At 45.9% G+C, this 27,957-nt stretch overlaps 2 protein-coding genes across 7 annotated transcripts in view; both read right to left on the reverse strand.

Moving 5' to 3' along the window:
- The window catches only part of RABGAP1L (RAB GTPase activating protein 1 like), a 208,717-nt gene that overhangs the window by 122,003 nt on the left and 58,757 nt on the right, over window positions 1-27,957 (reverse strand). The window lies entirely within an intron of this gene.
- On the reverse strand, window positions 10,051-15,856 carry GPR52 (G protein-coupled receptor 52). The gene has a single exon (XM_021404068.1). It carries the CDS (start codon window positions 15,639-15,641, stop codon window positions 14,556-14,558), a length of 1,086 nt encoding a protein of 361 aa, XP_021259743.1. The 5' UTR covers window positions 15,642-15,856; the 3' UTR covers window positions 10,051-14,555.

A 27,957-nucleotide genomic window follows, 5' to 3' on the forward strand; every position in this document is an offset into this window, starting at 1 on the left:
AAATAACAAGGCCTGCTTTCAGTGCCCAATTACAGGGACAATGTTACCCTGTAAATGCATAAGACAGCTTTTCATTAAACGTGTTCTCACCAATACATCGCTACCAGCCACGCACTCACAAAGATTTTAGTCTCATTTCTTATGGAAATAAACCTTCCCCAGCCCATGTGGGGCTCCTGCCTCCCTCCCTCTGGATCTCAAGGGGCAGGAGGAAGGGATGCTCTCCGACTGGCACCTAACGCAGAGCTGCTCCACGCTGCCCAGCCCACTTGTAGACAAACTGTTTATGACCATCATGACAGAAATGGAAAATGAATGACTTCAGACCCGTTACTTTCACCAAATTACATTCTTCCTTGCCTCTGCAATCACTGCGGGGCAGCACAGATTTGTAAAGGTGCTCATTTCTTGTACCTGTGAACAGCTAGCTGCTTCCTAACACATGGATGACACCTTCACATTCCTTAGAGCCTAGAACACCACTTTGATGACTGATGGGTTTCTCTGAGTAGCGAAAGGTAACATCTTTCACAAGACCTCCCTTCACTCATTTACATTTTGGGTAAAACATTCTTCTTCATGACATAGACTCCGCCTGAAATTCAGATAACTCTGAACAAGATGTCCTCCTTTTCATTTCTTCCCTATTGTTTGTTTTGAGGAAAAGTACATTATTTTCTAACATTCAAATTAGTTATCCCCCGTTTCTTCCAGAAAGGGCACGACAGCTTACCCCTCCATCCGAAAATCTGTAATCTTCTTTGCTTTGGGTGGTCAGCTGGTCTTTAATCATCATTAAAACAAGTGCACCCTGCTATCTCCTTATTAGCACCAAGCCTTAAGGTGCTCCCATGGGGAAGCAGAAGGACTGACGCATTTGCACAGGCAGAGCAAGAGGCAAATGATAAAAACCCATCATCAACAGCATCTGCAGAACGGAGAGACTGAGGAACACCACTATGCTACTTGCAGAGATATCTACTCACAGTGGTCACATCTGTCTTCTTGAGTTTGTTAAAAGAGCAGCCCACTCCAGAAATACATTTCAATACAGTGCAGCCCAGCAAGACCAGTAAGAATACAATGGGCACAACCCATCAAGAAAGCAGCGGAAAACAGCCTGCAACAAGTCTTTGTTTCATTTGATTTCTTTTTTCCACACGCTTTCATCCCAGTTGAAAATGCTCCCATTTGGATTACAACTGTGAGTCCTTGAAATGTTTGGATCAACAAAAACCTGGTTGCTTTGCAACTGCTCTTCATTAAGTATTAATTGTTCGTGCCCCAGAGATTTCCAGTTCCCAATTTAAACTGGAAGAAGTAATATAAAAATATTCGATACCAATACCCACATTCAGAAAGGCTTTTTAGCTTTGTTGTTCCTTTCTGAGCTCAACCAAGTGTTAAACAACACGTATGCCGGCACACCATGACTCCCCTGGGCTCTGCTGCCCTTGCAGCCAGCAGGAAGCACCCAGACACAGCCTCACAAAGCATTCGGTCTGCCCAGTTACACTCAGACCCCTTACAGCAGCTCTTCATCTCCAGCCTTGCTGCTGCCATTCACCACGCTCTCAGAACAACACAACGCAGGTTCTTCTTGAAACACCATGTGCTGGAAAAGACTGAAAGCACCCGGGTTGCTCAGAAGCCCTGAAAAATCAGGCCAGGTCTACTTAGTAAACCCAAATGAGTGTTTAGAACTTAAACCCTCAGGCTTCAAAGCGCAGTTTTACCCCTTTCCGTTACACCTTCAAGAAAGATCACAACATGCAAAGCTCCCCAAGCCACGTGATGTAATTTTTGCCTCAGGAAGTGCTACCTGATCACCACCTGAGAAGCCGTACCCCCGGAAAAGAACATAGAAACGGTCCTTGCTTTCCTAAGTCATCTTCCACTTCAAAGGTCTGAGCAAATGATTTTTCAAAGAAAAAACTGCCAAAATGTTAGGAACCAGAACTAAGATGGGTACGGATGGCTGCGGAAGCTTCTCTCGTCTCTCTTGCTCAGCTCTACGGGGAGAAATAAATTAACGAATCAAACGCATAAGAAGAGCATCGCTCCAGAAGACAATATTTGACAGTAACAAAAGAAGAAACATCCTACAGAGTAAGGCATTAGGTTTTAACCAAAACATTTCTAAAATTCACCCCTTTCCCAAACTTGGCACGCTGACCGGAGGGGTTTAATGCTTTGGAGCACCACGTACATTAAAAATACTCAAGTCAGCGAACGCATCGCTGGTGCTGCGAGGCTTCCCTCGGTCCTATTTGCCGTGTTTGCTTCAAGGCTTCTGCAGCAGCTCCTGGCCCTGCTCCGAGCCCTCCCTGGAGCCCAGCCTGTGTCCAGATGGGCTCTCTGCATGCGGCGGGGCAGGAGAAGGACATCCTTCCTCAGCCTCCCGTTTTACATAAGCCCTAACAGCAGCCCCATGCACAAGGCTTCACTCAAACAAAAAACAGAAATTCAGTGTCTTCAGGCCAGTTCTGTGATCCAGGAAGCACCTCAAAGCCCAGCAGAAATCCTACGACCACGTCTCAAGCATAACACACATAGCTTCTGCCTTGCTGGCATGACATTCAGTGCTCACACCCCTGAGCATTCTCCAGGAGAGTTTATCTCACAGGTTTGCGTGGTCTGAAAAGGACCCACCTTCTGGTGTTCATTCTAGGAGTTCAGGGTGAGCATTAGGCCTCAAATCTTGAAAGGTAGAACTGCAGAACGCAGAGTGAAAAAGAGCTCAGCACAGACTGATGTGCAGCCCTACATGTCCTCTACCTCCTGTGAATTCATTACTAATAACAAAACAACTGTGCACTGAAGGTTGTCCATTTTACAACGTATAGCTACCTTTCTGATCAGGCTCCGAGTCTTCAAAAACAAGACCAAAATAAAAACAAGTAAAGAGAATCTTTTCTGCTCACTGCTGAAAGTAAGTTCAAAATCAAGCTGGTTACCAAAACCACTAAGTTATTAGGAGAAGTAAAGAATCAGGTATAAATTTAAAGCTACATTATCTGAATGTTAACATTACAACTATTTTACATATTATAAGCAACGGTTAGCAAGACAGGATACAAATCTACTGGCACCAAACATTAAATTCAGGCTCTCAAACTAACTGAATTCAAAGAACTCCAAGAACAATCAAATAGGAAAGTAACACAATGTATGCTAATATTGCCCTAATTTTGAAGTAAAACGATTAATAAGAAAGCAGGTCAACCCAAATACAGCCAGAGATGCTGCTGCAACGGAGAAAGAACTGATGAGACTGAACCAAGAGGAATCACAAACATAACCTGAACTTGATTTATACGCATGAGATTATTTTCTTGCCGACAATGAAGAAGGCACAAATGATAAACTGAAGTGTGACCTCCAATCTTCTGTTATGCAGAAAGCTTTCGGAGGCTGTAAAAAGGCTTCTTGTAGCAGGAGTCAAGGAACCGTGTTAAATCTCTAGCAAGAAAGCTACACAATGGTAAACAATACATATAGAGAGAGATCATAGTCTTGTATACGAAGCAAAATGATTTTTCCATTAAAAAAGAGTACATTCACAACCAGATTTCAGATTTCAACTCTATTTTTGAGTGTTCAAATATTCTGTCAGTCAACACAGGCAGTATCAGATGGCAGTAATGAAAAATAAGACATAACCTCGAATGAATTAATTTGTTATACAATGCCTTTTATGTTCATATGATCTTATTTCACTTCAAGGAAAAACAGGAAACGCTGCTAAATCACAAAATAAGAGCAATGCAGTAGATGCAGAACAGGCTGGGATACAAGGGTTTAGCAAATCTACAACAAAACATAGCCATTCTCATTGGAATTCAGACATTCTAATAAACATTCTAATATAATATTCTGGAATTATACTTTCTGGAGTTATGTTTTTACTACAACAATTTAAGTTTCTCAATAAGCTTATATAATAATGTGAAATATCTTTAACGTTTTTACATCTATGGAAAACAAATACTGCTTTTAAATCATGCTGGTCAATTTCTTTACTCTGGAAACAGACTGAAAACATGAAGTGCAATGTAGCAAACTGGAGCAAAACATTCCTTTTTTTCTTTCATGCTGAACGCGTTTTAGCTATTTCACTTCACAGAGATGAGAAACATGGCTTTTCTGAACATACTTTAACATATTGTTTTCAGTTCAGCACACACACACACACACACACACAGATGCACACTTTTATTATGCAAGTCTTCTGCTCTCATTAGTAATGCTGCTGATGCATTTGTCTCTACTGTAATGGAGCTAGACATGAGTCATGTCGTGTACTTGCCTAAAAATCGCAAGTCTAGGGCTCTCCATATTACGGGTAGCCTCAACACAGAGAACTGAGCAAAGGCTCCTTAGTATTCCAAGATTCCCCCAAAGTCAATAGGAATTCTGCTTGCAGAAGGAATGAAGAGTTAGCTCAAAATATCTCTAATTAATAATTGTAACAAGCTGATGGCTTTAGAAGCTGCAAAAGGGTATCCTGCTGAAAACAGCGCAAAGTTCTGTTGACTTCTAGACTGAAATTTTTCTGTGTATGGATGTAAACAGGCTTTGCAGGCATGTTTGAAATGCCTGTTAGTACCTATACCTTCATTTTTCAGTATTTTATTACGTTGCTAGTAACAAGAATAATGTTTCCAAAACAAAATTGGTAGTATAAACCAAATATCTACCCAAAATTTCAAGATCAACTACAGAAGCACGTTGTTTTTCAAATAATAACTTCTTTGTATGGAAGAAAAGATAAGAATTCCCATAGCCTTACCGGTTTCCACACATTTACTTAAATTCTGTAAGACCATGAGTGAGACAAAGCACTAATGCTCATACACAGAACTCAGCAAAGAACACATACACACCTTAAACATCAGTTTTATTCACAGAACTGTTACTACTGATGCTGGTTTTTAAAAGAAAATGAGAACATGCTGTTAGGGGCAAACCATATTTAACTTCTCTAATTGCAGAGTGAAATGGGTGGGATGAAAGTTGTTTACAAAAAGCTGGTTTGAACACACAGATGTGGGGATATGCTGACGGGCAGACTAAACTAGATGCTGTTTCCAACTCCATTAAATATATCAGCCCTGGTTCCACAGAAGTTGAGTTTGAATGTTGGACTTTGTTTCTGAATGAATGTGTTATTCCAGAAAATAAAATGACATGCTGTTGATTACTGGTGGAACAGCACTGCCACACTCTAGCCCTACCGTGGCCCATCAAGGCCTTGTTCAGTGTGGGATCCCGCTGTTAGCTTCACTGCTACGTTTTGTCATTTCTGCATTACCAAAAAAAAAAAAAAAAAAAAGATGTTATTTAGATAGGGTTAAGAAACCCTTTTTAGAGTGGACTGTCTATAGCCCCTCAGGGATGTCACCACCATGACACGTGGGCCTTGGGGCCTGCTAGGACATCTCCCAGTGGAACCCGGGCCACGCCAGCTGGGTTCCATTGGCACCTGGCAACACGCAGCCCGGCCGCTATGCAACATGAGTGCCTACCTCAGACCGTCGCAGAAGAAGGACACCAACAGGGAGCCATGCCCTGCACAAACATCACTAGTCTGTGCTCCAGACCAGCCGCCTGAGGCCTCGGAGGCCGCCGTGCCCTCCCCTCCAGTGCCTGCTGCCCTGGTGCCCGCACTGCAGCAGAATGGCCGAGGCGGCACTGAGGATCGAGGCACCCGAAGAGGCTGCCATTTCTCAGCCAAGGTGCGTAACATCAAAGCCTATAACCACCCAGCCCTCGGCGTGCCCATCATCCGCCAGAAGAAGTCTGTTCGGTGGAACGACGCTGCCAACACCTATCTTACCATCGACGAGCCAGCGCTCATCAAGGAGCTGCCGACAGCAGAGCCTCTGAGAGCTCGTGAAGCACGCAGCAGGAAAGGTTCCAGCCACTAGGTCAAAATGCTGAAGCTGTTTGCAGTGGTGTGGCTCCGGAAAACGCCAGGCCCAGCTCCCAGGATATTCCCCTGGGAGGGAGGGAGGGAGTTCACATGAAATAAGCCTTGGCAATGCAGGGACGACACGAAACATTCTGCATCTTCATTTCTTGCTCAGGGGACTTTGCGGGTGAAAACACCAGCAGGGTTAACATGGTTTCAGAATGCTTTAGCTAAGCTGGAGGTTGAAAGTGAACGACAGATCTCTTAAAACACACATTTCTCTTTTGCAATTCAAAGTCGCACTCCCCTCACCTTTCTGATTTTCAATCTTGGCATGGTGTCAACTCACTCTTCTACTCCACATGATTTTCAGTTCCTCTTCCACCACAGCCCCAGCCCCAGCAGCGATGATGCTTGGCTGCTCCAAAATGGCCAACCAAGAAGCGGGCAGAAGAGGACAGCCCCAGCTGCCCCTGCCTGACTGACCTCATGTGCAGAGAGAAAAGCCAGCCCTGCCCAGCACAGACCAGACAGAGTGCACGGGCACTCAGTTAATACCTCATAGTCTAATAGTTAGTAGTTTAATTGTCAAAGAGATCTATCCCTGCATTGTTTGAATCAGAAACCTCATGGTACTGATGCTAACAGTTTTCTTTCCTGTCTCATCACTTTTGGGTCAGCTGCTATTTATTAAACTAAAACTTCCCTAATACTTCTTATAGTAACCCAGAACCTCTTCCTGGCAGGAAGCAGGCACCGCTTGTTCCACTGCCAGCTGAAAAGTCAGGGCTGCTTTTCTACAGGATCAATAATTGCATTTATGTCTTGAATTTCATTTGCCTTTTCGAATTTAAATCTTACCCCAAAAAAATCATAAACAGATAGTCCTCACCTACATCACATTCCAAACCTCTTTTTACCAATGTATTACATTTCTGGCTTGCTATACATCTCTTTTTCTACCACAGACAAAATCCAGCATCACGAGAGCACTTTGTCACGATCTTTATTTTTAAAATACAAGCATCACTAACGCAGCAGATTTATCTAATAAGAGGACCACCAAGCACAACTGTACCAATGCCCAACCATCACAACCATATTGTACCCCCCCCCTCCCCCAAAGCGCTTCCCAGGGTAACTCAGAAGAAAGGAACTGCAAATGCACAAGGAAAACGCAGGTAACACTTCCAGCTGCACTTAAGCAATAATCCTCATACACTCTCATCAGGACTGAAAGAAACATAAAGAAGAGAAAGTATATCCATAAATCCCATCCAAAATGCTCATTCACCACCAAAACGGTTTCTTTAGTCTGTAAATTTACAAATAGAAGCAGCGGCACATCATATTTCAGTCCAAAAGAAAAAGCTGGGAGAATGTGGCACCTGCAGCTGAGGCTTGCTGCCAGAACACCCAAATTCAAGCAAAAAAGGTACACCAGCAACTTTGTTTTGATGCAATGGAATGCACCTTAAGTAGACCCAGGACTAGATACAGTCCCTTTGAAGGATACGATCCCTCTAATACCCTCATAAAGGCTTTTACAGAAGTGAGGAAGTAACAGCAAAACTGAATTTACGATTCATATTCAATTAAAAAAAAAAAAGCCAGAGATCAGGCACAGAAATAATGCAGAGTCGGCAAATGAAACTAATTAACTGGTTCCCAAGATGCTAGATACCAGAAAGTATGGTCTCCTTAAGTCCTGAGTTGAAAAATTAAACATCTTAGAAATAATTCTGTCATGATAGCATGGAATTGCATTTGTATTTATTAGATTTTTTTTTAATGTTTTATGTGTTCTTCATAAGCCACTCTGAGTTACTGCCTGGAAAACATAAAGTAGCCAGTATTCCAGAGGCAGCAGCGTGGGGTGAAGGCCTTTTGCTGACAGCCTGCTTGCTGGCTTGGCTCTGGTTGTTTCAGCACAGACTGTACTTATTTGACTCCAGCCACAAAGCAGTCCTCAAAGCCCTTGAAATGAAGAGAAAGCTGCCACTGAAACCCACTGTTATATGACTGTTTACAATCCTTAAGTATATACATATGTATATACATACAAGCCGCGTGAGCAATCATTACAGAAACGGCAGTGCCGAAAATCTACCTGGCTATAATGCAATTATTTTATGATCCCGTGCCCCTGTTGAGGGCACAAGTGAAAAAGAGCCCAATTTGTTCTTAACCTAACAACAACTCATTACTCTCATCACACAGATCTCTCCTTGAAATATTTAACTTCCTACGTGCCATCAAAGATCCTAATCCACAGCCCTCTGCAGAAACCTTGCTGAAGCCATGGAAAGAGTTGCCTCCAGTGAACTGTCCCATCACTTTTGGGGCAGATTACCTTCACGCAGCCCAGTCCAACAGGAGCCCAGAGGGTGCACAGCCCCCCCAGCTCTCGGGGGGAAGAGCAGGGTGACAGACGAGCCCAGAACAGCCGAGGGAACGGAGGCGAGGCAGGGCCCTGCTTCATCCTGCTGCTGGAACAGGAACAATTTAAACCGCCCCAGGTTTAGTCAGTGAGCATGAATCAGAGATTTAAATGGCACGCTGCACTGAAAAGGATCCACGGGGATCTCGGTAGGAAAGAGGGGGGAATACATCTTCCAAAAAGACACGAATGCCTTAGGTTTGATGTTCATCATTTAAGCACAGATGCGAGCACAACCCACAGCCCCAGCCTGCCCCGTGCTGCCTGGCTGCAGCTGCCCCACACACTGCAACAGAGGCCCCAGCAGCTCCTGCCCCACTGCGCAGCTCCCAGCCCCACAGCCCCAGCAGAGCTGCTAACGAGAACCTGCACGCTGCCACCAGTTAATAAGCGTTAAGAGCCTGGGGCTCCAGCAAACCTCTTGCAGAGGTCAGAACGGATCCGCCTGAGCGCTGGAAACATCATTTGTCCATTTACAATTATAAATTTAAACGTCACACAAGGACGGCTTTTAAATAATACATGCCCGAGTATAAATAACACTTGAGAGATCATTCAAGGGCAGAAACCTTCGCTGGATGCAGGTCTTCAAAGACTCTCCTACATGGAGAATGTAGACTCTCCTAGCACGGGAAATGTGAAGTACCTGTCTGCTCTACGAGTGACACCCCTCGCTGTCTCTCTGGGAGCACTCCATCACACTTATCCTGAGTCACTATCCGATTTTTCATGTGAGTTTTCATGACCTGGACTTCATCCGTGAAGCATTTGTGCTTATTCAAGTCATTTACAGAAGAAGAAAAACAAGACAACGGGCAGATGTATTCCATGCCAAGAAAAGGAAGAAACAAAAAGCAGTACTGTCAAGATGCAGAAATGCCCTCACATGCTTAATGCTGACATCTCTGATCTTCTCAAAAACTCTGTTTTGTCCCTTTTTCTAGTATTGCTGGTCATAAAACTTAAGATTACTGGCAGGAGCGAACGTCACATAGAAAAAGGAAAAGCTTTTTCCCTGGCAATCACCGCACGTATAAAAGCTCCCTTTCAATCAGAATCACCTCTGCTTGGCTCTCAGCGAGCTGCAAGGTGATGAGCACGAAAAGCCTGCAGCGTTTCTGCCACATCCTTCTCAAGAGGGTTACGTTTGGCAGGAGGCAGGCTAAGACAGTGATAAAATCCCAAAGATCTCCAGGCATTTTTACGGCCTCAGATAGCTTTTCCCAGCCTCCTGTCGGCACAGCTGAAGGCACGAGGGCTTCCTTGTATTCGCCCTGTCCTTCGCAGTGCTTTGATAAAGGAAAAGCCTAGAGAAATTGAGGATGTGAAGGTGAGATCAGTTGCTGGCAGTGCTTCCTTGAGGCTGTGCTGAGGAAGAGTGCCTTCAGCAGCTGCTCCTCCACTCGTGCACTGCTCTGTTAGCACCTCAGGCCCGTGAAGCTCCACTCATGTCTTCTGGAAGGATTTTCCTGCTATCAGATGGAGAAAGGAGTCATACCAGTTAAGCTGAACTAGAAAACAGGAGTAGGAAGCTACCTTGAATATCCTTCTCAACCGCTTTCATCCCACTGATCTACAATAATGCCATCTCGTCGTTAACAATTAAAGATGGCTGCAGAGATCTATAGACGAATTCAGTGTACACTAAAAAAAAAAAAAAAAAAAAAAAGAAAGACATATAGATGAAATAGGGGAAAAAAACAGGTTTTATTTGAGCTTTGTGTCTGGCTTAGCAAACATCGCGCACTCCTCCCTGCAAAGGCAGCTCCAGGCTGGGCATGCTGCTGCCAGGCTGCTGCTGGCAAAGGCTTCTTCCCCCCACAGCAGCACCCCCAGGCAGAGATACAGACATTCACATAGCAGCACAAAAATCCATAGATGCGCTGGCTGGGCTACAACTGTATCATAGAATCACGGAATCAATATGTAATATGGAAAGATAAAAGAGTTCCACGTTGAGAACCAGCTGTGGGATAGCATGCAAACTAATTCATTTCCCATCAACTTGATATCCCGTTGCAGCGACTATCTTTTGTTTGTACTGAAACTCCATCTGTCTCACGCAGAATAATAAGCTAATGAAACTGCAAATCATTGTGTCGATCCACTGCTCTCAGCAGCCAATTTCTAATATTGACTGGTACATCACTTTACCAAAAAAAAAACCATTTTTATTAGCTTTGCTGAGGGTAAAGTCTAAGCACGGCTACAGATACTCAGTGGGCAAATAGTGATACAGTGAAAACATTTGTAAAAACAAAATAAGTGCTGTTTTTAAAAGGTCTTCATAAACTGTACCACGAAAGGCGGCTCATTAAAGAAGAACAGTGAACTGCTCAGCAGAGGACACACAAAGATTCTGCCCAAAAATAAACCTAGCATGACACCTCGTGCTTTCCCAAGTGCAATCACAAGACGTGTTTGTAAGCAGAAGTGGAGAAAAAAATATTACCATGAGAAAATCAGTAAGAAAACATTTAAAACACAGCCTTGTGCTTTTCGTGACCACCGCTTTCCTTCTCTGCAAGGAATGTTTGAAGAGGAAATCACCCGGCTGTTCCAGGAAAGAAAGCAGCACGTGGTACTTGGTGCAGAGAAAGTCAATCTTCTGGTTGCACTTTGGCTGCCATTATGGGATTGGGCTTTTCTTGCCTTTTCCTCAGGCTGGAGATGCACGGTTTCAAACACAGGAACACGGCTGACCTTCACGTTGCCTACTGCAAGCACAGATATCCAGAGAAACGCAATGGCACCACGGACTCTACCTGCACTAAGGAGCTCTACACGTTTGTTTTGCTTCTCTCTCTCCTCACTTCAATCTTTTTATTTAATATTTTACATCTCAGTAACAATTTTCCAATTTTTTTTTTAGGAACCAAAAGTTCAGCAACTCCTTCAATGTATCTATCAATGGATGAGCCCTGTTATTACCTATAATGCCAAGCAGAGATTTGTTCAGATCTATCTCTCTGGTTAGCATCGTGTGATTTCATTGCTACGTATTTTATACACATAAACACCTCTAGGCATACGGAAGTGGGATGCATATTCTTAAACCATTTTTGTCTAAGAGATGCCTGCTTTAAAAGTCTCTGTACCTAATCAGATTTTAATGCAAGATCACAAAACTTTACATAAAGACAGACTGCAAATCAAGCTGACAGGTCAGGAGGCTGAAATTTCCACTGGGCTTTTTTTAAACCCAGCAAAACGTCCAGCCCTATCGTTTCTGGAAGAGAATTCAGCACCAGCTGGAGTCCTCAGACAGCGTTAGTAAAACAGCAACAACACTCCCTTAAGTAACATTTGAAATCATGAGTTTAAAAAGCACAGTAAAAAAAAAAATGAAACACGCTTCCTAAATTTAAGAGCTCATGTGATTGACCACCATGTCAAACACTGTCACCTCGAGAACTGCACTAGGAAACACAGGCTTGAACTTGGCCGGGGATGTTTAATTCAACACACTCCAGGACAGCAGGAGCCTCAGGTTTACACAGAACAGGCTGAAGTGTGATCTCAGAGCGAGTGAAATTCCGGCTTCAGATAAGCAAATCAGCGTTCTTGCACCAGTGTTATATCTATGTTTAAAGAAAAAAAAAAGCAAGGAACCTGGGTATCTACAACTCATATGGAGGGCAGGGGATTTCTGCTAGCTTCTCTCCCTTCAACACCAGCCTGAGGACAAAGGAAATTATCAGTGCCACGTGCCAGCCTGGCACACAGGGAGGGAGGTATTGCTCTCTGCCCCACGGGCTGCCACACCACATCTACGGGGCCGTGCAAGCGGGGTTCAGCTAAGGCACTACTGATACAAATGAGCTAGCTTGTGTATCTCCGCGTGTCTGTAGCTACAGCACCACATAAATACGCACCCGGTGCCTTCAAGTTGGGTTTCTTCTTCTTAATAAAAGGTTTGGTCAGCTTCAAGGATTTCCTAGAACTCTTCTTGGACTTCCGGAGGTTGTACCTAAACCTGTTACTGGAAATGCCAACAAAGCCCTGAGCACAGATGTAGAACTGCTTCATTGGGTTGAAACCAACCGTGCGAGCAGGGAGGAACGAGACATCTCCCCACTTGCCAAGTCTTGTGCACCAAGAACCTAACCAGGCAGGAATCTATGTACGTCACCACAGAGTGCACAAACACCGGCCTGGTTTTTGAGATGAGGCAGGGTTGAACAACCTTCTGGAGCAGCCAAGAAGAGCTTTCTGAAATAAACAGCAGCTTCTCTAAAGAAGGCAATATACACATTGCCACAGACGTGAATACGTGCAGAGAACGCTGCTCGCTTCTCCATAATATCTGTCAGGGCTAATCATCAGCAACAGCTCAGCTTAGCTAGAGGAATGTTTCAAGTCATATTTCAATCTGCTTTAAAGGCTGTGCGATGACAGAAACCAGCATACAAACAACGAAGACAGAAAGCAGGCAGTCTTAGTTCAGGATTTTAAAACAGGCAATTCCGAAGCCCTTTGGAAGGTCGCTGGAACCCAGAAGAACTTGCACAGAGAACAGAGCAGAACGCCAGGGAACTACAGTCAGGCTGGGTTTGATATACATAATACTACTTTATTCCATTGTTTCATCTTTCTTACAGGTTTAAAAACGTACAGGGGTTCAGAACCACCTCCACAAAACAGAGAGTACATCAGGAAGGGAGATCTAGAGTCAAACCACAAGTGTGCAAACGTGGTTAGCTTCCATTACAAAAAGTAATAGGCACGATCTTTACATATGCGTTTTGGTGAAAGAAGGAATCATAGTGCAGTGTTAAAAGGCACCAATATTCAATAATTGGGCCTTTTTTAAAAGCCAATAACCATCTAAGAAAATTACATTTGGTTCAAACTAATAATTTAAGTGTTTTATCGACTGGCATGCATCTGAACCCCTGGCAATTTATTTCACAAACCCAATGTGCGCCCTGGCAAAATAAAAAAGATTTAATCAGTGGACCTGAAAGTCAGTTCACTACAAAAGGAAATACTAAAGCTCATTGCCCGTATTTAATACTGAACTGTCTTGTTCACCTTCTCCAAGAGCACTTCTCTAACAAACATCCTTTCAACAACTGCACAGAAGTATTTCTCTTAAAACGAGTACAGCGTTTTCATCCCGTAGCATTGACCTATTCCATGTGCTAGGAAAACATTAGGCACAGACCACAGTCTACATTTTCTCTAAAAGAAAATAAAATCGAAAAGAATACAGTATGTGCAAGCTAGGTTCACACAAAGGATTGGCAGCTACAACAGTAAGCTACTTAAGAGTTCCCAAAGAAGAGGTTTCGTTATTTATTTTTAATTTTCTAAGCAGTGATGCGCACTGCTGTGTGCGATTACCATATCTGCGTTAGGATTATTTGTGTAGACAATAAAGGGAAAGCTTTAGTACACCCTAAAGGACACTACATCAATACTGTGCGCTAATTGAACAGGATCGAGAGCGTGAAAGACGGAAGAAGTCCTTACACACGGGCAGCTGCAGCTATTCAGCTTACCTTGTAGGAGCCCTCAAACTAAAGCCCTGCAACACGACGGGATCTAAAGATGCACGGTATGGAGGGGGAAATAAAAGGAAATGAGAGGGGGAGGTTCGGTGAAAGTTGGAGCAGAATGTGCCGCTTTATCCAAAAAGCATCACGCCCTGTGTAGGTTGTATGCGCTGCAGATTGTTTGCGTACCTGAAAATGGTACCGGGTGTGAGCAGAGGCAGAGCTGGTTATTGATCTGCAACGTCTACTGCAAGTCCTCAGGAATATCATTTACGGATAGCCACTTACTGCGTACTTGATTGTTTCCTCGTAAATATATTTAAATTCAGAAGGCTACAGTATATTCTGACACAAAGATAGTAAGACAACTTTTCTACAAGGGCGAAAAGAGAAGGTAGTAACTAACTCATTTATTTTATGAGGACCCTCCTGCCAAGCAGGAGCCGTGTCATGCCCTTTGGAAGATTTAAGTCCTGACTTTCTCCGTCGTCTCTGCTGAATGGCTCTGCTCACAATTTCACCAGAGCTACAGTCAGAGTCCAGTGACCCCTCTTACAGCAGCCTTTTCCTTACCCAAAAGCGCTTTTCAACCCATCTCTAACAGCATAGCAAACTATTCAAGTAAACATTTCTCTTCTGGTAAGCTCCCAGATACAGTAAACGCTATCGAAACTCCACGTTGGATGGCACGCGCCAGTTTTCTTTAAATGGAGCAGGAATTAGCCCGCTTCCTCGGTTTAGGGTCCTGCACATCCCTGTCCTTTAAACACGTGCAAGACGAACACATGGTCTCTGACAGCCTCCGCAGTCCCAGCCTGAAAACGCTGTTGGAGAGGCTATAGATCACACAGTTGCAGAAACTATTGCTTATAGCAAGCCACGTCGTTAAGAAGGAAAGCGCGGGGTTCTCCAACACCCTAGAGCTCTCCAGCAGAAAGTATATGATGTAGGGGAGCCACAGCACGTAGAACACACTGGTGATCCGAAACAACACCATGGCATAGCGGCGGTCGGGGCTGTGCCCCGTCTCCCCAGCAGCGTCCACCTCGTGGCTGGGGAAGCGAGCCCTCCGATCGTTAATCTCTTTGGTGTGCTGCCGGCAAATCTTGAAGATGTGGAAATACGTGAAACAGATGACGAAGGCAGCAGGAGCGTACAGCAAGCAGACGATAAAGCCAGTGAAGTAGGCATTCGTTAGCCAGGAGGTAGCACACCACTCAAAAATATCTCCGTGGTAACCAGGTTTTCCCCAACCGAAAAAGGAAGGCAAGAAGATCAGGCAAGAGTATATCCAGATCAAAGTGATGCAGATTCTCAAGCGACAAGGTGTGACCAGCTGATTGTAGGAGAGAGGCTTCGTTATGGCGAGATAGCGATCCACGCTGATGCAAGCCAGACATGCCATAGACACGCTTTTTAGCACGGAGATGATGTACCCGAAAACTTGGCACGTCAGGGACTCGTGGACGCCCGTTGAATAGTGGAGCAGGGACAGGGTGGGGACCAGGCAGCTAACTCCAACGAAAAGGTCGGCGTAGGCCATGGTCTGAATGAAGTAGCTGGTGGTGTAGTGGTGCAGAAGCGGGGCGCAGTGGAAAACGAAGATAACAGTCAGGTTACCCGCAATGATCAGAAAAGTGAGCAGGACGATAACGACCGTCTCAAGGATACAGATGTCGACTGCGTTGTAGTGACCAAATCCCAGAGGGCAGGAGAGGTGCTCAGACAGGTTCACCACGCTCCCGCTCATATTCAGAGTCCTCCATTCAATCCATCGCGACCGGTTCATGTTTTGAGGTGGGGACCACTGCGGCTGGAGGCAGCGGGCAGCTGACCCGCTCGGCCTGCTCCAGCGTCCCACGGTCTCTCCTGCAGCCGCTGCCAGTGCTTACATTTGGGAGGGGTCTACAGTCCCATAGCTGTTGATGCTCCTCAGCATCAGTGCATCACCTCTGGCACACCTTAGCTTTAAGGAAAGAAAGAAAGAAAGAAAGAAAGAAAGAAAGGAAGGAAGAAGAAAAAAAAAAAAAAAAAGCCAGAAAGAGAAAGGCCACTGATCAGCTGCTCCAGTGCTCTTGACCAATCCTTAGCAAACACAAGGCACTTCTAAAGCAAGCAGGTACCATGAGATGGGGAAATAAAAACGGAAGAGACACCTTCATTCCCCAGGGTAAGAGGGGGGGAAAATCTCTGACTTTTATTTTCCTGAGAAAGTCATTGACTTTGGAGCACAGTGGGGCGAGAGGAGGGAGGGAAGGAGGAACCTCGGCACAGCTCAGGGTTCCTGGACCAGCAGGTGCTAGAGGTCATCTTTTAACGCCTCAGTTTAAATGAGAGTGACTTGAGAGTAAAGCAAAAAGTTCATCATCTAACGCTGCCTTTCCTGGCTCCGACTGGGAGGTGGCACTCCGTCTCATCCACGCTATTAGTTAGGAAGGTAAGGAAAACACTTTTGTCAAGGTTAATTCCAACAGACTCACCACTGTTTGGGTATGAATAATGAATTTTATTTGGAGGGAGGCGGGTGGGGGACTGGGCAGCTTTGTCCTCTGACTGCCCAGGAAGCAAGCATACATCTCACGTACAACGAGGAAGATTGCGTCTATTCATTTTAAAAAAAATCAAAATGCTTTACGAATAGAATTTGGAGACTTCTGTCAATACTCACAATCCCTTTAAACAGTTATCGCCTGTTACAATTATCAGTGCCAGCACCATACCTCAAGGTCCCCACAGACAAAATAAATCCTCTTGACTTCTATCTCAGCAACGGCGATTTAAAATCATCATCTTTGGAAGCTCTGCCGTAGCGGGTACAGCAGCTGAGCGCTCGGGAGCTCACGGGTCCAGCCATGGCACCGCTCACCTCCGTAGCAACACCTGAATCATTTCACAAACCCCCACACCACAGGGACAGAAACTTCCATCTGCATTCTGCTGCGATGCTAACGAAATGCTGATCCGACCAGAAAAGCTGCCATTGTTTACTACTCCGTTATCCTGGTATTCTGCTTCATCTTCTACGTGGTTCTAGGGCTCCTACGTTTATAGGTGACCGGCACGATAAATAACCGCTTAAAATAACTGTTCTTCTAATTGCAGGACATTACCTTGCTCATTGTATTCGCAGCTGGGGGAGAAAGCAAACATTAAGAGAAAGCATCTTCTGGGTTCAGTTTTAAGTAAACGCTCGATTAGTTCCCGAATCGTTAGGCAGGTAATTAATTGCACGCACTCGTGGTTTCCGAAGGGCCCCAGAAATGCCAGAACCACCTTTACCCGAGAGTTCTGGAGCCCGGCGGGGGGAAGCGAGGGATCCACACGCAACGATCTCCAAGGTCATTCCGGTATTACGCCGGCATCTGCTTTAAGTCTCCGCTAAAGTCCCCGGTGCGTTCGGCAGCCCTCGCTGCGTCCGCAGGAGGGATCTCAGCAGCCGGAAAAGAAACATTTTCTCCAATTCCGTCGCAGCACTTTGCGAGAAACCATCCCCGTCGGAGTTAATTTCCTGCCGCGCATCCCCACGCCGCGCAGAAAGTCCTCCGCATTTTATAACGCCCCAGAATATTTCCGGTTATTCCCTTCGTCTGCGAGCGGCAGAGCGCGCACGGAACCGCTACTTTCCCCGCTTCTTTGTTACGGCGCCAGGGAGAGCCGCCTCCCCTCCGCGCATCCTCGCCGGCCGCCGCCCGCGGGCTCCGACTCGCCGTGCTGCGGCTGCGGCCGCCGCCGCTCCGCTCCCCGCTCGCACCTGAGCCGCCCCTCCCCTCCTCCCGGGCCGGCTCTGCGGCGCCCGGGCGGCTCGGGGCAGCGGCGCCCCCCCGCAGCGCAGCGGGGGAACGGCGGCCGGGAGCGGAGGGACGAGGCGGCGGCTGCGGGCTAGCGGAGAAAAGCCGCGCGTGGGAACGGGGGCCGGCGGGCTGAGCCGCTGCCCGCGCCCAGCGGCTAGAAACGGCAGGTGAAAGTTAGGCGGGGATGAGCGATGGCGGAGGAGTCTTCGTAGAACGCCTGGAAAGGGTTAACTTCGCTCAGGGCAGAGATTGCGGCTGACGGACGATTTAAATCACGGCCCCCCTAAACGTGCGGTATTTTTATACTGAAGTCAGACTCGTTTTAAAACTCTTCTGTGACTGCCCTCAGCATCGCACCATCTGCCAGTGTTGCAGCACCCCGACGAGGCCTGGAGGCACGAAGGCAGCCCCCCAGCTCCCAGCACAGCCCTGCTGCCCCATTCTGCTCCCTGCTCCAGCCCCCGGCTCCCCATGCAAAGTTCCCACGTAGAGCCCCGTCAGCCTGCAGGGAGGCTGGCCGGCCTTAGGCACGGAGATAAGTGGAGATAGGAAAATACCAACCCAGTGTTTTAGGCTAACGCTCAGCAAAACACGTGTGCGATGAATGGTGGGGGAGAGTTTGACGAAGGGATTTCAATGCCGTAGCTCTGAGCGAGGCAGAGGCAGGGCTGTGATACGCAGCCTGGAGGAAGAACTGCAGGCAGCATGTTGCAGCTCCAGCGCCCTGAAGCAGGGCTGCGTGATGACAGCAAGTATGAAGGATCAAATAAAACACAAAAATCACCGCCGGGGCCTCAGCACGGCCAGTGGCTGCAACACAGAATGCATCCTCAGAGCTGGGCCCCGTGCAGGAGGGCCCCAGGCTGCAGGCAGCAATGGGCAGCATACTGTACTCCTCCTCTTCTGTACTCCTCCTCTCACCCGCAGACGAGTGCCAGCAAGGCTCAGAGACCCAAGGGCACTCAGATGAGCAAGTGAGAAGCATAAAACCATCAGAGTGCAGGAAGCACGCTCCCGGAGCACCATGCTCCACCCAGGTTTGGGCGCTGCTGACTCCCGAGGCTCCCACGCTGCAGCCCTGACGGATCAATGTGCAGCCCTGCAAGCAGGCACTGCTGCTACCTGGCTGTCTCGCGGCTTGAAGGGGAGGCCTGAGCACTGCCTGGCAGCTCAGAGCAACAAAAATGAACGGCAAACTCTGCTGGCTGCTTTTCAGCGCAGGTGGAACGCTTCAGTTGCCCGAATTATAACAAAGGGGACAAAGTAAGGGAGCGGATTTCCTCCACGGCAGCACTAAGGGCCCTGCTGCAAGCTGCCAGCAGCCCTACCCCGTGCTGCTCCCTGCCTCGCTCCCAGCAGCAGCTCCGAGGCTGCACTGCCAACAGCAGCAGCCTGACTGCTCCAAGTCGAGCGGCAGTTCCCACGAGCTTGGAAGGAAATGATGAAGGAAAGCAGAAATCAGCCATCCTGATGAAACTCTGCGATCACGGGCTGAACCCTGCAACTTTTCCACGCCTTCCTTACGAATTACGTCGTCTAGGGAGAACAGAAGCTGCCAGCCAGAACAGGAGACTCGCGCCATCCAGGCCTGCTAACAAACAAGCAGAGGGGATGCGGTGGGAGCTCGAGCTTCATGGAGAGCCGTCTGTGAAAGCAGCATGGTGTGTGTGCCCCTGCGAGGAGGCGAGATGGAGCTTCTCAGACAGAAGCAGTCCACACAGAAGTTGATTCAGGAGCTCCAAGCAAGAAAATAACCTGTTTCCTCATCTGTTTCTAGTTCCAGGTCTTTCAGGACTCTGTTAGAAAACTGATGGGCAGCTGACTAAATGGACAACTATATTTGCTCAGTTTTTAAAAACAAATTTTTTTTTTAAGCTGTTGATTAGAGCAGGGAGATGCAGAGTGTAGGATGTGGAGCATACAGGTCCTTATTTAGATGCAGACCTGAATGACAATGTTGGTTAACAGCTCTCTACCAACTCTACTTCATCTCTTCTTCTGCTCAGCTCTTCCTGTTGTTTTCCTCTACCCACCTTCTCAGCCTATAGAACAAAGGTGTTTCCTTTGCTGCATTTTTATCTTCACTACCTCTGGCGTTTAGGGCTCCACAACTTCATATGAACACCCCTGTTTTGATTTCAGTGCCTCCAAGAAAAATGTTGTTCCATCAAGCCTGCACCTTGCAATGCAGCTTAAAGCGGAGGAGGAGGAAAACAAATGAGGATTTGCATTTTAGAATGCAATGGCCCGCATACCCCAGAGACTGCAGGAAAGATCAAGTGATGAGCTCCACGGTGACCACGTTGGGCTGGAAGGAGACAGCAGCTTTCTGGAAGGTCAAGGTACGAAGGATGCAGAAAGGAACTACTGATCCTTTCTCCTGTTACTACACCCCGGCAAGCTCTGGTGCTGCCTGCTCCTCTGCTGCATTCATTCCGCCTCCAGTGCTGCTTCTGATGTGACAACTATTAGCCAGTATCATACAAATGTGAGGTAATTAGCATTCTGCCATGCAGAACAAGAAACTGGCAAAAACTATCATTTCTGTGTTGTGATGGATCAGTACAGAAAGCTGAGCATTTGTGTTTGCAGGTTTCCTGTGCAGTCCTTTCCTGCTGTTATTTAGCAATTACCATCAACACTTGTGAAGTTTCAAAGCCTTACAACTGGCTACCAACAGTATTCTTGTATTTAATAAATACTGAGCACACTTGTTAAGTAAACTGCTACCATTTCCTTTCAAACATAACTGCCTGAGACCTCACGAATTGGATGGCTGCTTTTCTGAGTCCCACATTCAATAAGAGATTCCTCTGGAAGAAGGTTCTCAACATTAGAGCAATGCTCCTATGATAAATGGAATCCACACGCTCAATACGGAGCAGCAGGCACCCCCGAACTTTTGAGCTTCAACTCGATCAAAACACAACACCCTGGAATAAACCACCTATGAAGAAATGAACTTTCCTCATGGATATGTTGTCGAGTGTAATGAATGGTGATGATTAGCATTCCTTAGGAGTTAAACATAGCATATGCCTGAAGAAACAGCGCTTACGACAGCGTAAGGGCACTGCTACTAACTGGCTGCATGGGATAAGAGAAGCCCCCAAACGAACAAAACTGGGCCATGGAAAAATGGCAAAAAAAAGTCTTAGGATGGTATGAAAAAGCTCAGAGATGCACGCTCAGATGGGGTCACGTGGCTGCAACCACAACCAACCCACCTGCCCTTAAACCGGCAGCAATGCCACAGGGATGGAAGGGAGCTCAGAGACCATCTAGTCCCAATCCCTTTACTGATTGTCATGCCGTGTTTCAGAGGCACACTTTGACATAGCTGTGGTTTACTAATACCTTTTTCTGCACCAAGCCAGGAGCTAAATCCTACAGATGAGTCTAAATCGGTATTCTAGAAGCACACCAGCAACTGGACACCAAGGGATGATATGTTCAAAGGCACTCCTGCTGACGTGGCAGAAGCATAAGCTCTGTCAGCATTAGCAGCAATTCAATTTCAGCATAGCTAGAATAACGGTTTTTAATGTGACTAAAAAAATGCCAAACACTATGATCGCCTACTTGCACTTTTCACCTAACACAAGCAAAATACTCATCTTCAACTACAGCATGACCTGCTGTGGCAATTTCCACTCAGTGAATTCACATAGTGAATCATCTGTTGCAGCCTTGGTTAGGAAGCCAAGTTCTGGGGCCTGTGCAACAGCAATTCCCGAGATACAAACCCGAGGATCACACCCATGCACATTTGTCAGGCTTTCAGAATCACAAGTGTGGATGCAACAAAGAGCAAAGCTGAAGTACATGCATGTGTAACTTCCATTCTTTGTTGAGTTCTAAAACAAAATAAAGCAAACAAACAAAAAAAAAAACCCTGTGCACAGTATTAACTTTAGCTCACCCAGGAGCATCACCTCTCTTTTGCCCTATGAACGTACCACAGAACTCAGTGCCAGGCCCACGCACCCACCCGCTGCTGCACACCCAGCCCCAAACCTCAGCACAGCACCTTTAACCTTCACACAGATGGACTCACACGACAAGAACTCCCCTCTGTCACCTGCCAGCTCCCTTAGTAAGGATAGGCACGCATGCAGAAGAGTGGCAGAAAACACTGGGAAATAACGTGCTGCTGCCGATTGCTGAAATGCTGTGCTGAAAGCAGCAGCCCGTGCAGAGAGCATTTCCATGTGTAATTTATCTTCTTCTCAAAAACCGTTTCAAACCCTTCAGATTATCCACTTCACCCCAGTTCCTCTTTCTACAAACACTGCTGGCCGGGAGCTAGCGCTGTATGACAAATTCACAGGTGCATGTCAAAATTGGATTCCACTCCCCTGCTTACGGACGCAGCTTCCATTAACCACCAGCACATCCAGAGCACCAGCTGGGTAAGACAGGCTGCCTGGAAACGTGTGCCCAATCTCAGAGGCAAGTTAGCTTTGCTTTGCTTATACAATAGGCACGTTCCACCCTGAACTTTTCCTTGAGTAGATGTTAAGGGGCCATTAGGGGGAAAAAGCAAGAGCTTGAACTGCTGGAGCTGGCAAAAGCAGCGGAGAGCTTAAGACTCAATATTTATCTTAGTGCAAAATCTGCTGAGGATGACGTGGTGCTGATCCCTGATGCGGACTCACCCCTCCAATCCACGGCTTGCTGAGAGCAAAAAGGTGAGAACAAGCCAGGCAGATCTGGAATCTTTCAGAGGCCGCCTTTAAACAACGCGACTGCAATTCCACCGCTACGGATAAGAAATGGATGAGAGGAACACGAAAAGGATACGGCATGAAAATTATTTATAAACCAAAACGTGGTATGATTTCTTTATGTAGATTTTAAGCTCAGCTTCGTTTAGGCTCGATTTTCCTCCCAGCTGGAAGAGCTGAAGAGGTGGCACTCACAGCCCGTGTGCTACAAGAGAATGTATCAGCACCCAGGGACATGGCTAACACAGATGAGACAGGTCCAGGAGCAGTGCCTTACCAAGAGGAGTCTACAGGGAAAAAATCAGCAAGCAAGAGCAACTGAAGTAGACTCGGATGTGGCACGCAGCAATAACAGAACGTTGGAAATGCCACTGAACTCCTGACTTTCCCCAGAGTTACAAGTTAGCAGAGGCAAAACTTAAGATATTTCATATCTGGTAACTATGCTTTGAGCTTAGTAATACCTCAATACATTCAGTTTTGAATAAGTACTGAATTTTGTCTTAAATTAGATGAGATGAGGACGTTTATATTTATAGCTAAAAATTGGCACATGTAAAATGTTACGTGAGCTGAGAAATTAGTTCTGGTATTTCTTTTCCCTAATAAAGAAAATGACATTATTTGCCATCTGAGAAAAAAAACAGAACTAAACACATACTTTGATAAGTACTGACAATAGGTAAAACATCTTGTTAATGAACAGCAGAAAACTGAAGAATAGAATTTCCAACTTTTGCACTCTCTGTGTGGCTTTGTATTATTACGTCCAATGAGCTTCCTGTTTTATACATTCTGTTTCAAGATTCTGCAAGTGCACTTGATCACGCTGCCTCTTACAAGGCACAACTGAATGTCTCTGTCTCAAAGCAGTGGGTTCTTTCTAACTCGATCTTAGGTCTTACAAAAACATTACGAATCCTGTCAGGTCGAAGTTGCTCTGATAAATCTATATAGCAAAACAAAAACATCTACATTAGTTCTGCTTCCATGAAACCTGAAAAAATGGATACAATTTCTCTAATGCTGACTACTTCGTATTCACTTTGTTTTTAATTCTATGTTACATCTATAAACCAGATCCAGGCGTTGTCTTTATAACTAGCACTGAGACATCCTATCACACTCCTTTACCGGGCAAATCATGCTGTGGATTGCTAACCCCCAGGCAAAACACAACATTTTTGAGAGAACCTATGAATGCGTTTTACAAATGCGTTTGGAAAAGACACTACCAGGCAACAGGGAGTTCAAACCTATAGATCAAGCTCAAGGCCAACTTTTTTCCACGAAATTCACCATTAAACCTCTCTCCTCTGCTCAAAGCTGAGCCTCGAAGCTGAATACCAGACTCTTGGTTCACGTATTTTGAAGGTGTCACATAGAAGCACCCCACAGCTGGGGTATACACACTGACCCTACCTCGTTGGCATGACACCCATGAAGTGAATGGAAGCAGTGGGGGGTGCCTCCTCCACCTGCACAGGATGCTATGGTGGCCAGCATCTTCACACGGCCCCTGGAATTGGTTTGGCAGGAGAAGGCACAGAGCATGTTTCCTCGATGCCCTTCTTCCCAGCACGTCTCTAATGCTTGCAAACAAGCTGAGCGTAATTTGTTCTCGTGCTTTTAATGAAAAATAAGATAAAGAATGACATGACAAAACAAACGTAGTTATTGGCCGCAGAACTATCTTTAAAGCGATCTTACAGTAAGAAAAAGAAGCAAGCAAGCAGAAAGAAGGACAGCTTTCAATAGCATAAAGGAAAACGTTTCCCCTATCACTGCATCAGCAGCAGTTGTCTACACCATATTTATAGGCACTCTATATAATGAAATAAAGATATCTGGAAGTGAGTCCAACAGTTACGGTGCTTGAGTACACTACATACAACGCACAAAATGAAATCCCAGCAGCAATTTCCTACATAAGGAAAGGCTTTATACAGCGATCTGCATTCTTTTTTCTGCCCGAGTTATGAAAATGCCCAGTAGTCAGAGAACTCGGTAGAAATCGAACAGAACTAGATTAAAAAAGAAAAAAAATCAGCTCGTGTTCTAATCAAAGTGCTCGCAGGGGAAGAGCTTCGCTGCATTTCCTTCCCCCCCCCACAAGGTTCTTTGTAAAATAAAGCTAAAAAAACCAGTTACATTCAAAAAGCTATATTTTATTGTTATGGCAACTGATGTGCTAAAAATAAAGAAATAAAGTTGTTATGGCAACTAGCATTTTAAAAGGCAGTCAAAAGTAGAATAACCAAACATTCCGCTGGCTTAAAATGTAACGTCTATGACTCAATTTTCAGAAAGAGCTTCAGAGACAAGCAGTGTTCTTTTTTTGACTCTGCTCCGGAGCTCACCATTAGCACAAGTTCCAGAGAGCTCCGCACAGCACAAGGCAGGGACTCGAGGAGGACAGAGATTTTGCCACTGGGACTTCTCTGGGTCACTGGGAGGAACGCACTCTGCTGAGCAAGCAGAGTTCTGCCCCTTCCCATGTACGGGATGACACAGATGATGACAATTACAAGATCATGCTACACTTCCATGTCTGATCCGAGGCTGATCATCCTTGCACTGCTCTGAGCTGCACTTCCAGGGAGCACGCAGCCGCACTGAACTTGCTCTCTGCCTCCCAACGCTTGACACGTTCAAAGCTGCCACTTTTAAAACGAGCAGAGCTGCGAAAACTTTCCGAGGCCCGTAGTCAGATAAGCCTTAATTAATGCCAAGCAGATTATCTAACAGATACTTCAGGGACTTGAAACAGTAACTTTCACTGGAAATATCTGCACTGGAACCATGCACGCAGCATTCCCTCCCATTCCCACGCAGGTGCCGTTTAACACAGCATAGCACGGTTCCTAGGAGCAGCACTCCTTTCTTACCCCCCCGAGAGCCTCAGTCCCAGCCACCAGAGCTATCCACCTTCACAGCCTGCACCGCCAAGGATTCAGGTTTGTGCTAAAGGGAGAAGAATCCATCTGGTTCCTTACTGTACACTGGAAAATCAAGCAAGACGTAAAGAAGTGCAGCAAGGGAAACACGCATAAATTTAAGTGTATTTGCCCCATCTCTGCATTAATCTCTGGGGGGTAGGCGCACAGTAACTCAATCCCCCTTAAGCACCACGTGAAGCCACAAGCATTTCTAGAGGTGTAAATAAGGAGACAGGAAAAAAAAAACTGAGGTATCCATGACAAAGGCAAGAGCTGCTGCATGGGAAACTCCACGCACAGTAGTCACCATACAGAAATTTCCGTCAGTCAAGATAAACCATAGAAATAGGAACCTCAAAGCTCTAAAGCAAAAATTGAGTATTCTCTGTAATGCTCAGGCTCAAGGAGCCAGACTGCATATTTTCAAGGCTTGTTGCTGACTCAACCCGCTAGCGAAGACAAAAGACACGCTGTTGTGAGCTTTCTACGAAATTAGTTTCCTCATTGTATAATGTCATGTAATTAATCAAGTGCATGGTTGCCTGAAGTGCAAGTCTTCGGTTCCAAAGAAAACGTGCAGCAGTCCAAACAACACCCCACCTAACTGAGGGCTACCTTAGTCCATCGCTTGCATTCTGCATCCAGGGGGAAGTACTTGAGAGGAAGTATTTCTCACAGAAAGGCAAAGGAAATACTGGAAGGTACAACAACATGGCCCAGAAGTGTTTCCTGACGTTGCTTTTACAAACCCATGAGATACAGGAGGCATCATTCCAGAAGGTACTGCCAGTTCCTTTGCCACGTACACGGAGTGGCCTGGGGTGGAAGGGACCTCAAAGATCACCAGTTCCAGCCCCCACGCCATGGGCAGGGTTGCCAGCCACTACATCGGGCACTAGATGAGGCCGCCCTGAATACAGAAATTCACAGAAACCCACATAAAAATTATTAGAAAAAACGGATGCGTGAGTAGGCTGCAAGTGGTCTCCGTTTGGGTAGCTGCTTTTTGCAGCAGCTGCAAATATGGTACTGATGGGGAAATTACTCTTAATTGGTATGAACATACTCATCACAAAGAGAAAATGTTTATGGGCTACAGGCAGTAAATAAGATCTATAGGTCTCTCATCTCCTTTGAGGTGATTACTGTGGAACGTACCTAATACTAGCTCATTTCCTTCACAGGACATCCTGTAAGAATATGAATAACAATAAATCCCAAATTACAATAAATTAAGGTTGAAAAAGGTATCAGGATCCTCTCATGTATTAGATGCTAGTTTGAATTTAAGTGATGCGCTCATTGCTTATTATTATTATCATTGCTCGCTCACTAAGATTTTGAAGCACCAGCTCTCAGCAGTTAGTCACAGGAAATACTGCCTGTTTTGAAACCTGACTCCTGTGCCACCTTCTACTTGTGAAAGTTTAGGACCTCGGATGGAGCTCATAGAGAAAATACCTGCTAATGGTTTAAGCTTTCAAAAGCACGCGGCAGAACTACAGCGAAGTTTCTCCCTCTCAGCTTTAATTCAAAGGCCATTCCGTGCCAAAACTGCAGCTAGCAATTCAGATTTTCAAGACAGAGAATCATTTTGAGATAGAGTCACCGCATTTGGATATGCCAGTCCCTTTCACATGGCACAGTCCAGCCCAGCAGCCAGCTGATGCACAAATGGCCTTGTTATTTACGCGGCATTCTGAGCCTGTCCCCATTTGCTTCTGGAGACTAATGTCACTATTAATTTAGACGTGCAATAACAGAAATTAGTTACCCTTATTAAAATACAATCGCTCTGCCTTTCAGTGCAGCCTTCCAATTTCCAGACTGCAGATGCTGTACGGATAACATCACTGGACTCTGCTCCAACTAGCTGCTCCATTACAGCAACATACACAAAACGATGCTTTGTCTCTTCTGCTCACCTTCAAACAGCTCCAGCCCCCGAGCAACGTGGCCTCCTGAACACCAGTTACGTGACCTTTGCATGTAGGCAGGGAATGGTCAGGAAGAAGTCAGCATGCAAAGAATTACAGATGAAAGGCAGCGTGATGAGAACAGTGGAAAAATAAACGTTGTTAGGAGCTGTAGAGCTCTCAGGCTGGCCCAGGCTCTGAGCACCCTGCTGGAGCTGGAGATCTCTCTGTTCATTGCAGGGGCTGGAACCAGATGACCTTTAGAAGTCCCTTCCAACTCAAATGATTCTATCATTCTGCCTGCACAAACAACTGATCAAAAACTGCTCCGTTTGAATGCTGGTTTGCTAATAGGTAAACTAGGATAGCTGGAGGGATATCACAGAGCTTTACAACTCGCTCGGAGGTGCGAAGCATTTACCAAAGCAGCAGCGAGATACTGAGATATCCCTGCTCCATTCGGCCTAACAAAACACTCCGTATCATCACGTATATCAGTGTACATCCACAGGCTATGAAAGCGTCAATTTAAATATCAGTTCTTCCAGTAACCATCAGTTAAGCCTATTCAGGCCACGATACCGTTATTACCATTCTATTTTAAGCGACGAGCAACTACGCTCCCCTGCTTTTGCAGATGACGGATTATACATTTACACGGATCCCAACGGAACGCGGCCTCCAAGAGCACAAATGCAAATCTCATTTGCACTCTGCCCTTCAGAACAGATG

Source organism: Numida meleagris, chromosome 7 (genome assembly GCF_002078875.1).
Source record: "Numida meleagris isolate 19003 breed g44 Domestic line chromosome 7, NumMel1.0, whole genome shotgun sequence".
Taxonomy (NCBI): domain Eukaryota; kingdom Metazoa; phylum Chordata; class Aves; order Galliformes; family Numididae; genus Numida; species Numida meleagris.

Bases quoted from the DNA above. Each gene is read 5' to 3' on its own strand.
- GPR52 (XM_021404068.1), bottom strand. From the start codon at position 15,641: ATGAACCGGTCGCGATGGATTGAATGGAGGACTCTGAATATGAGCGGG.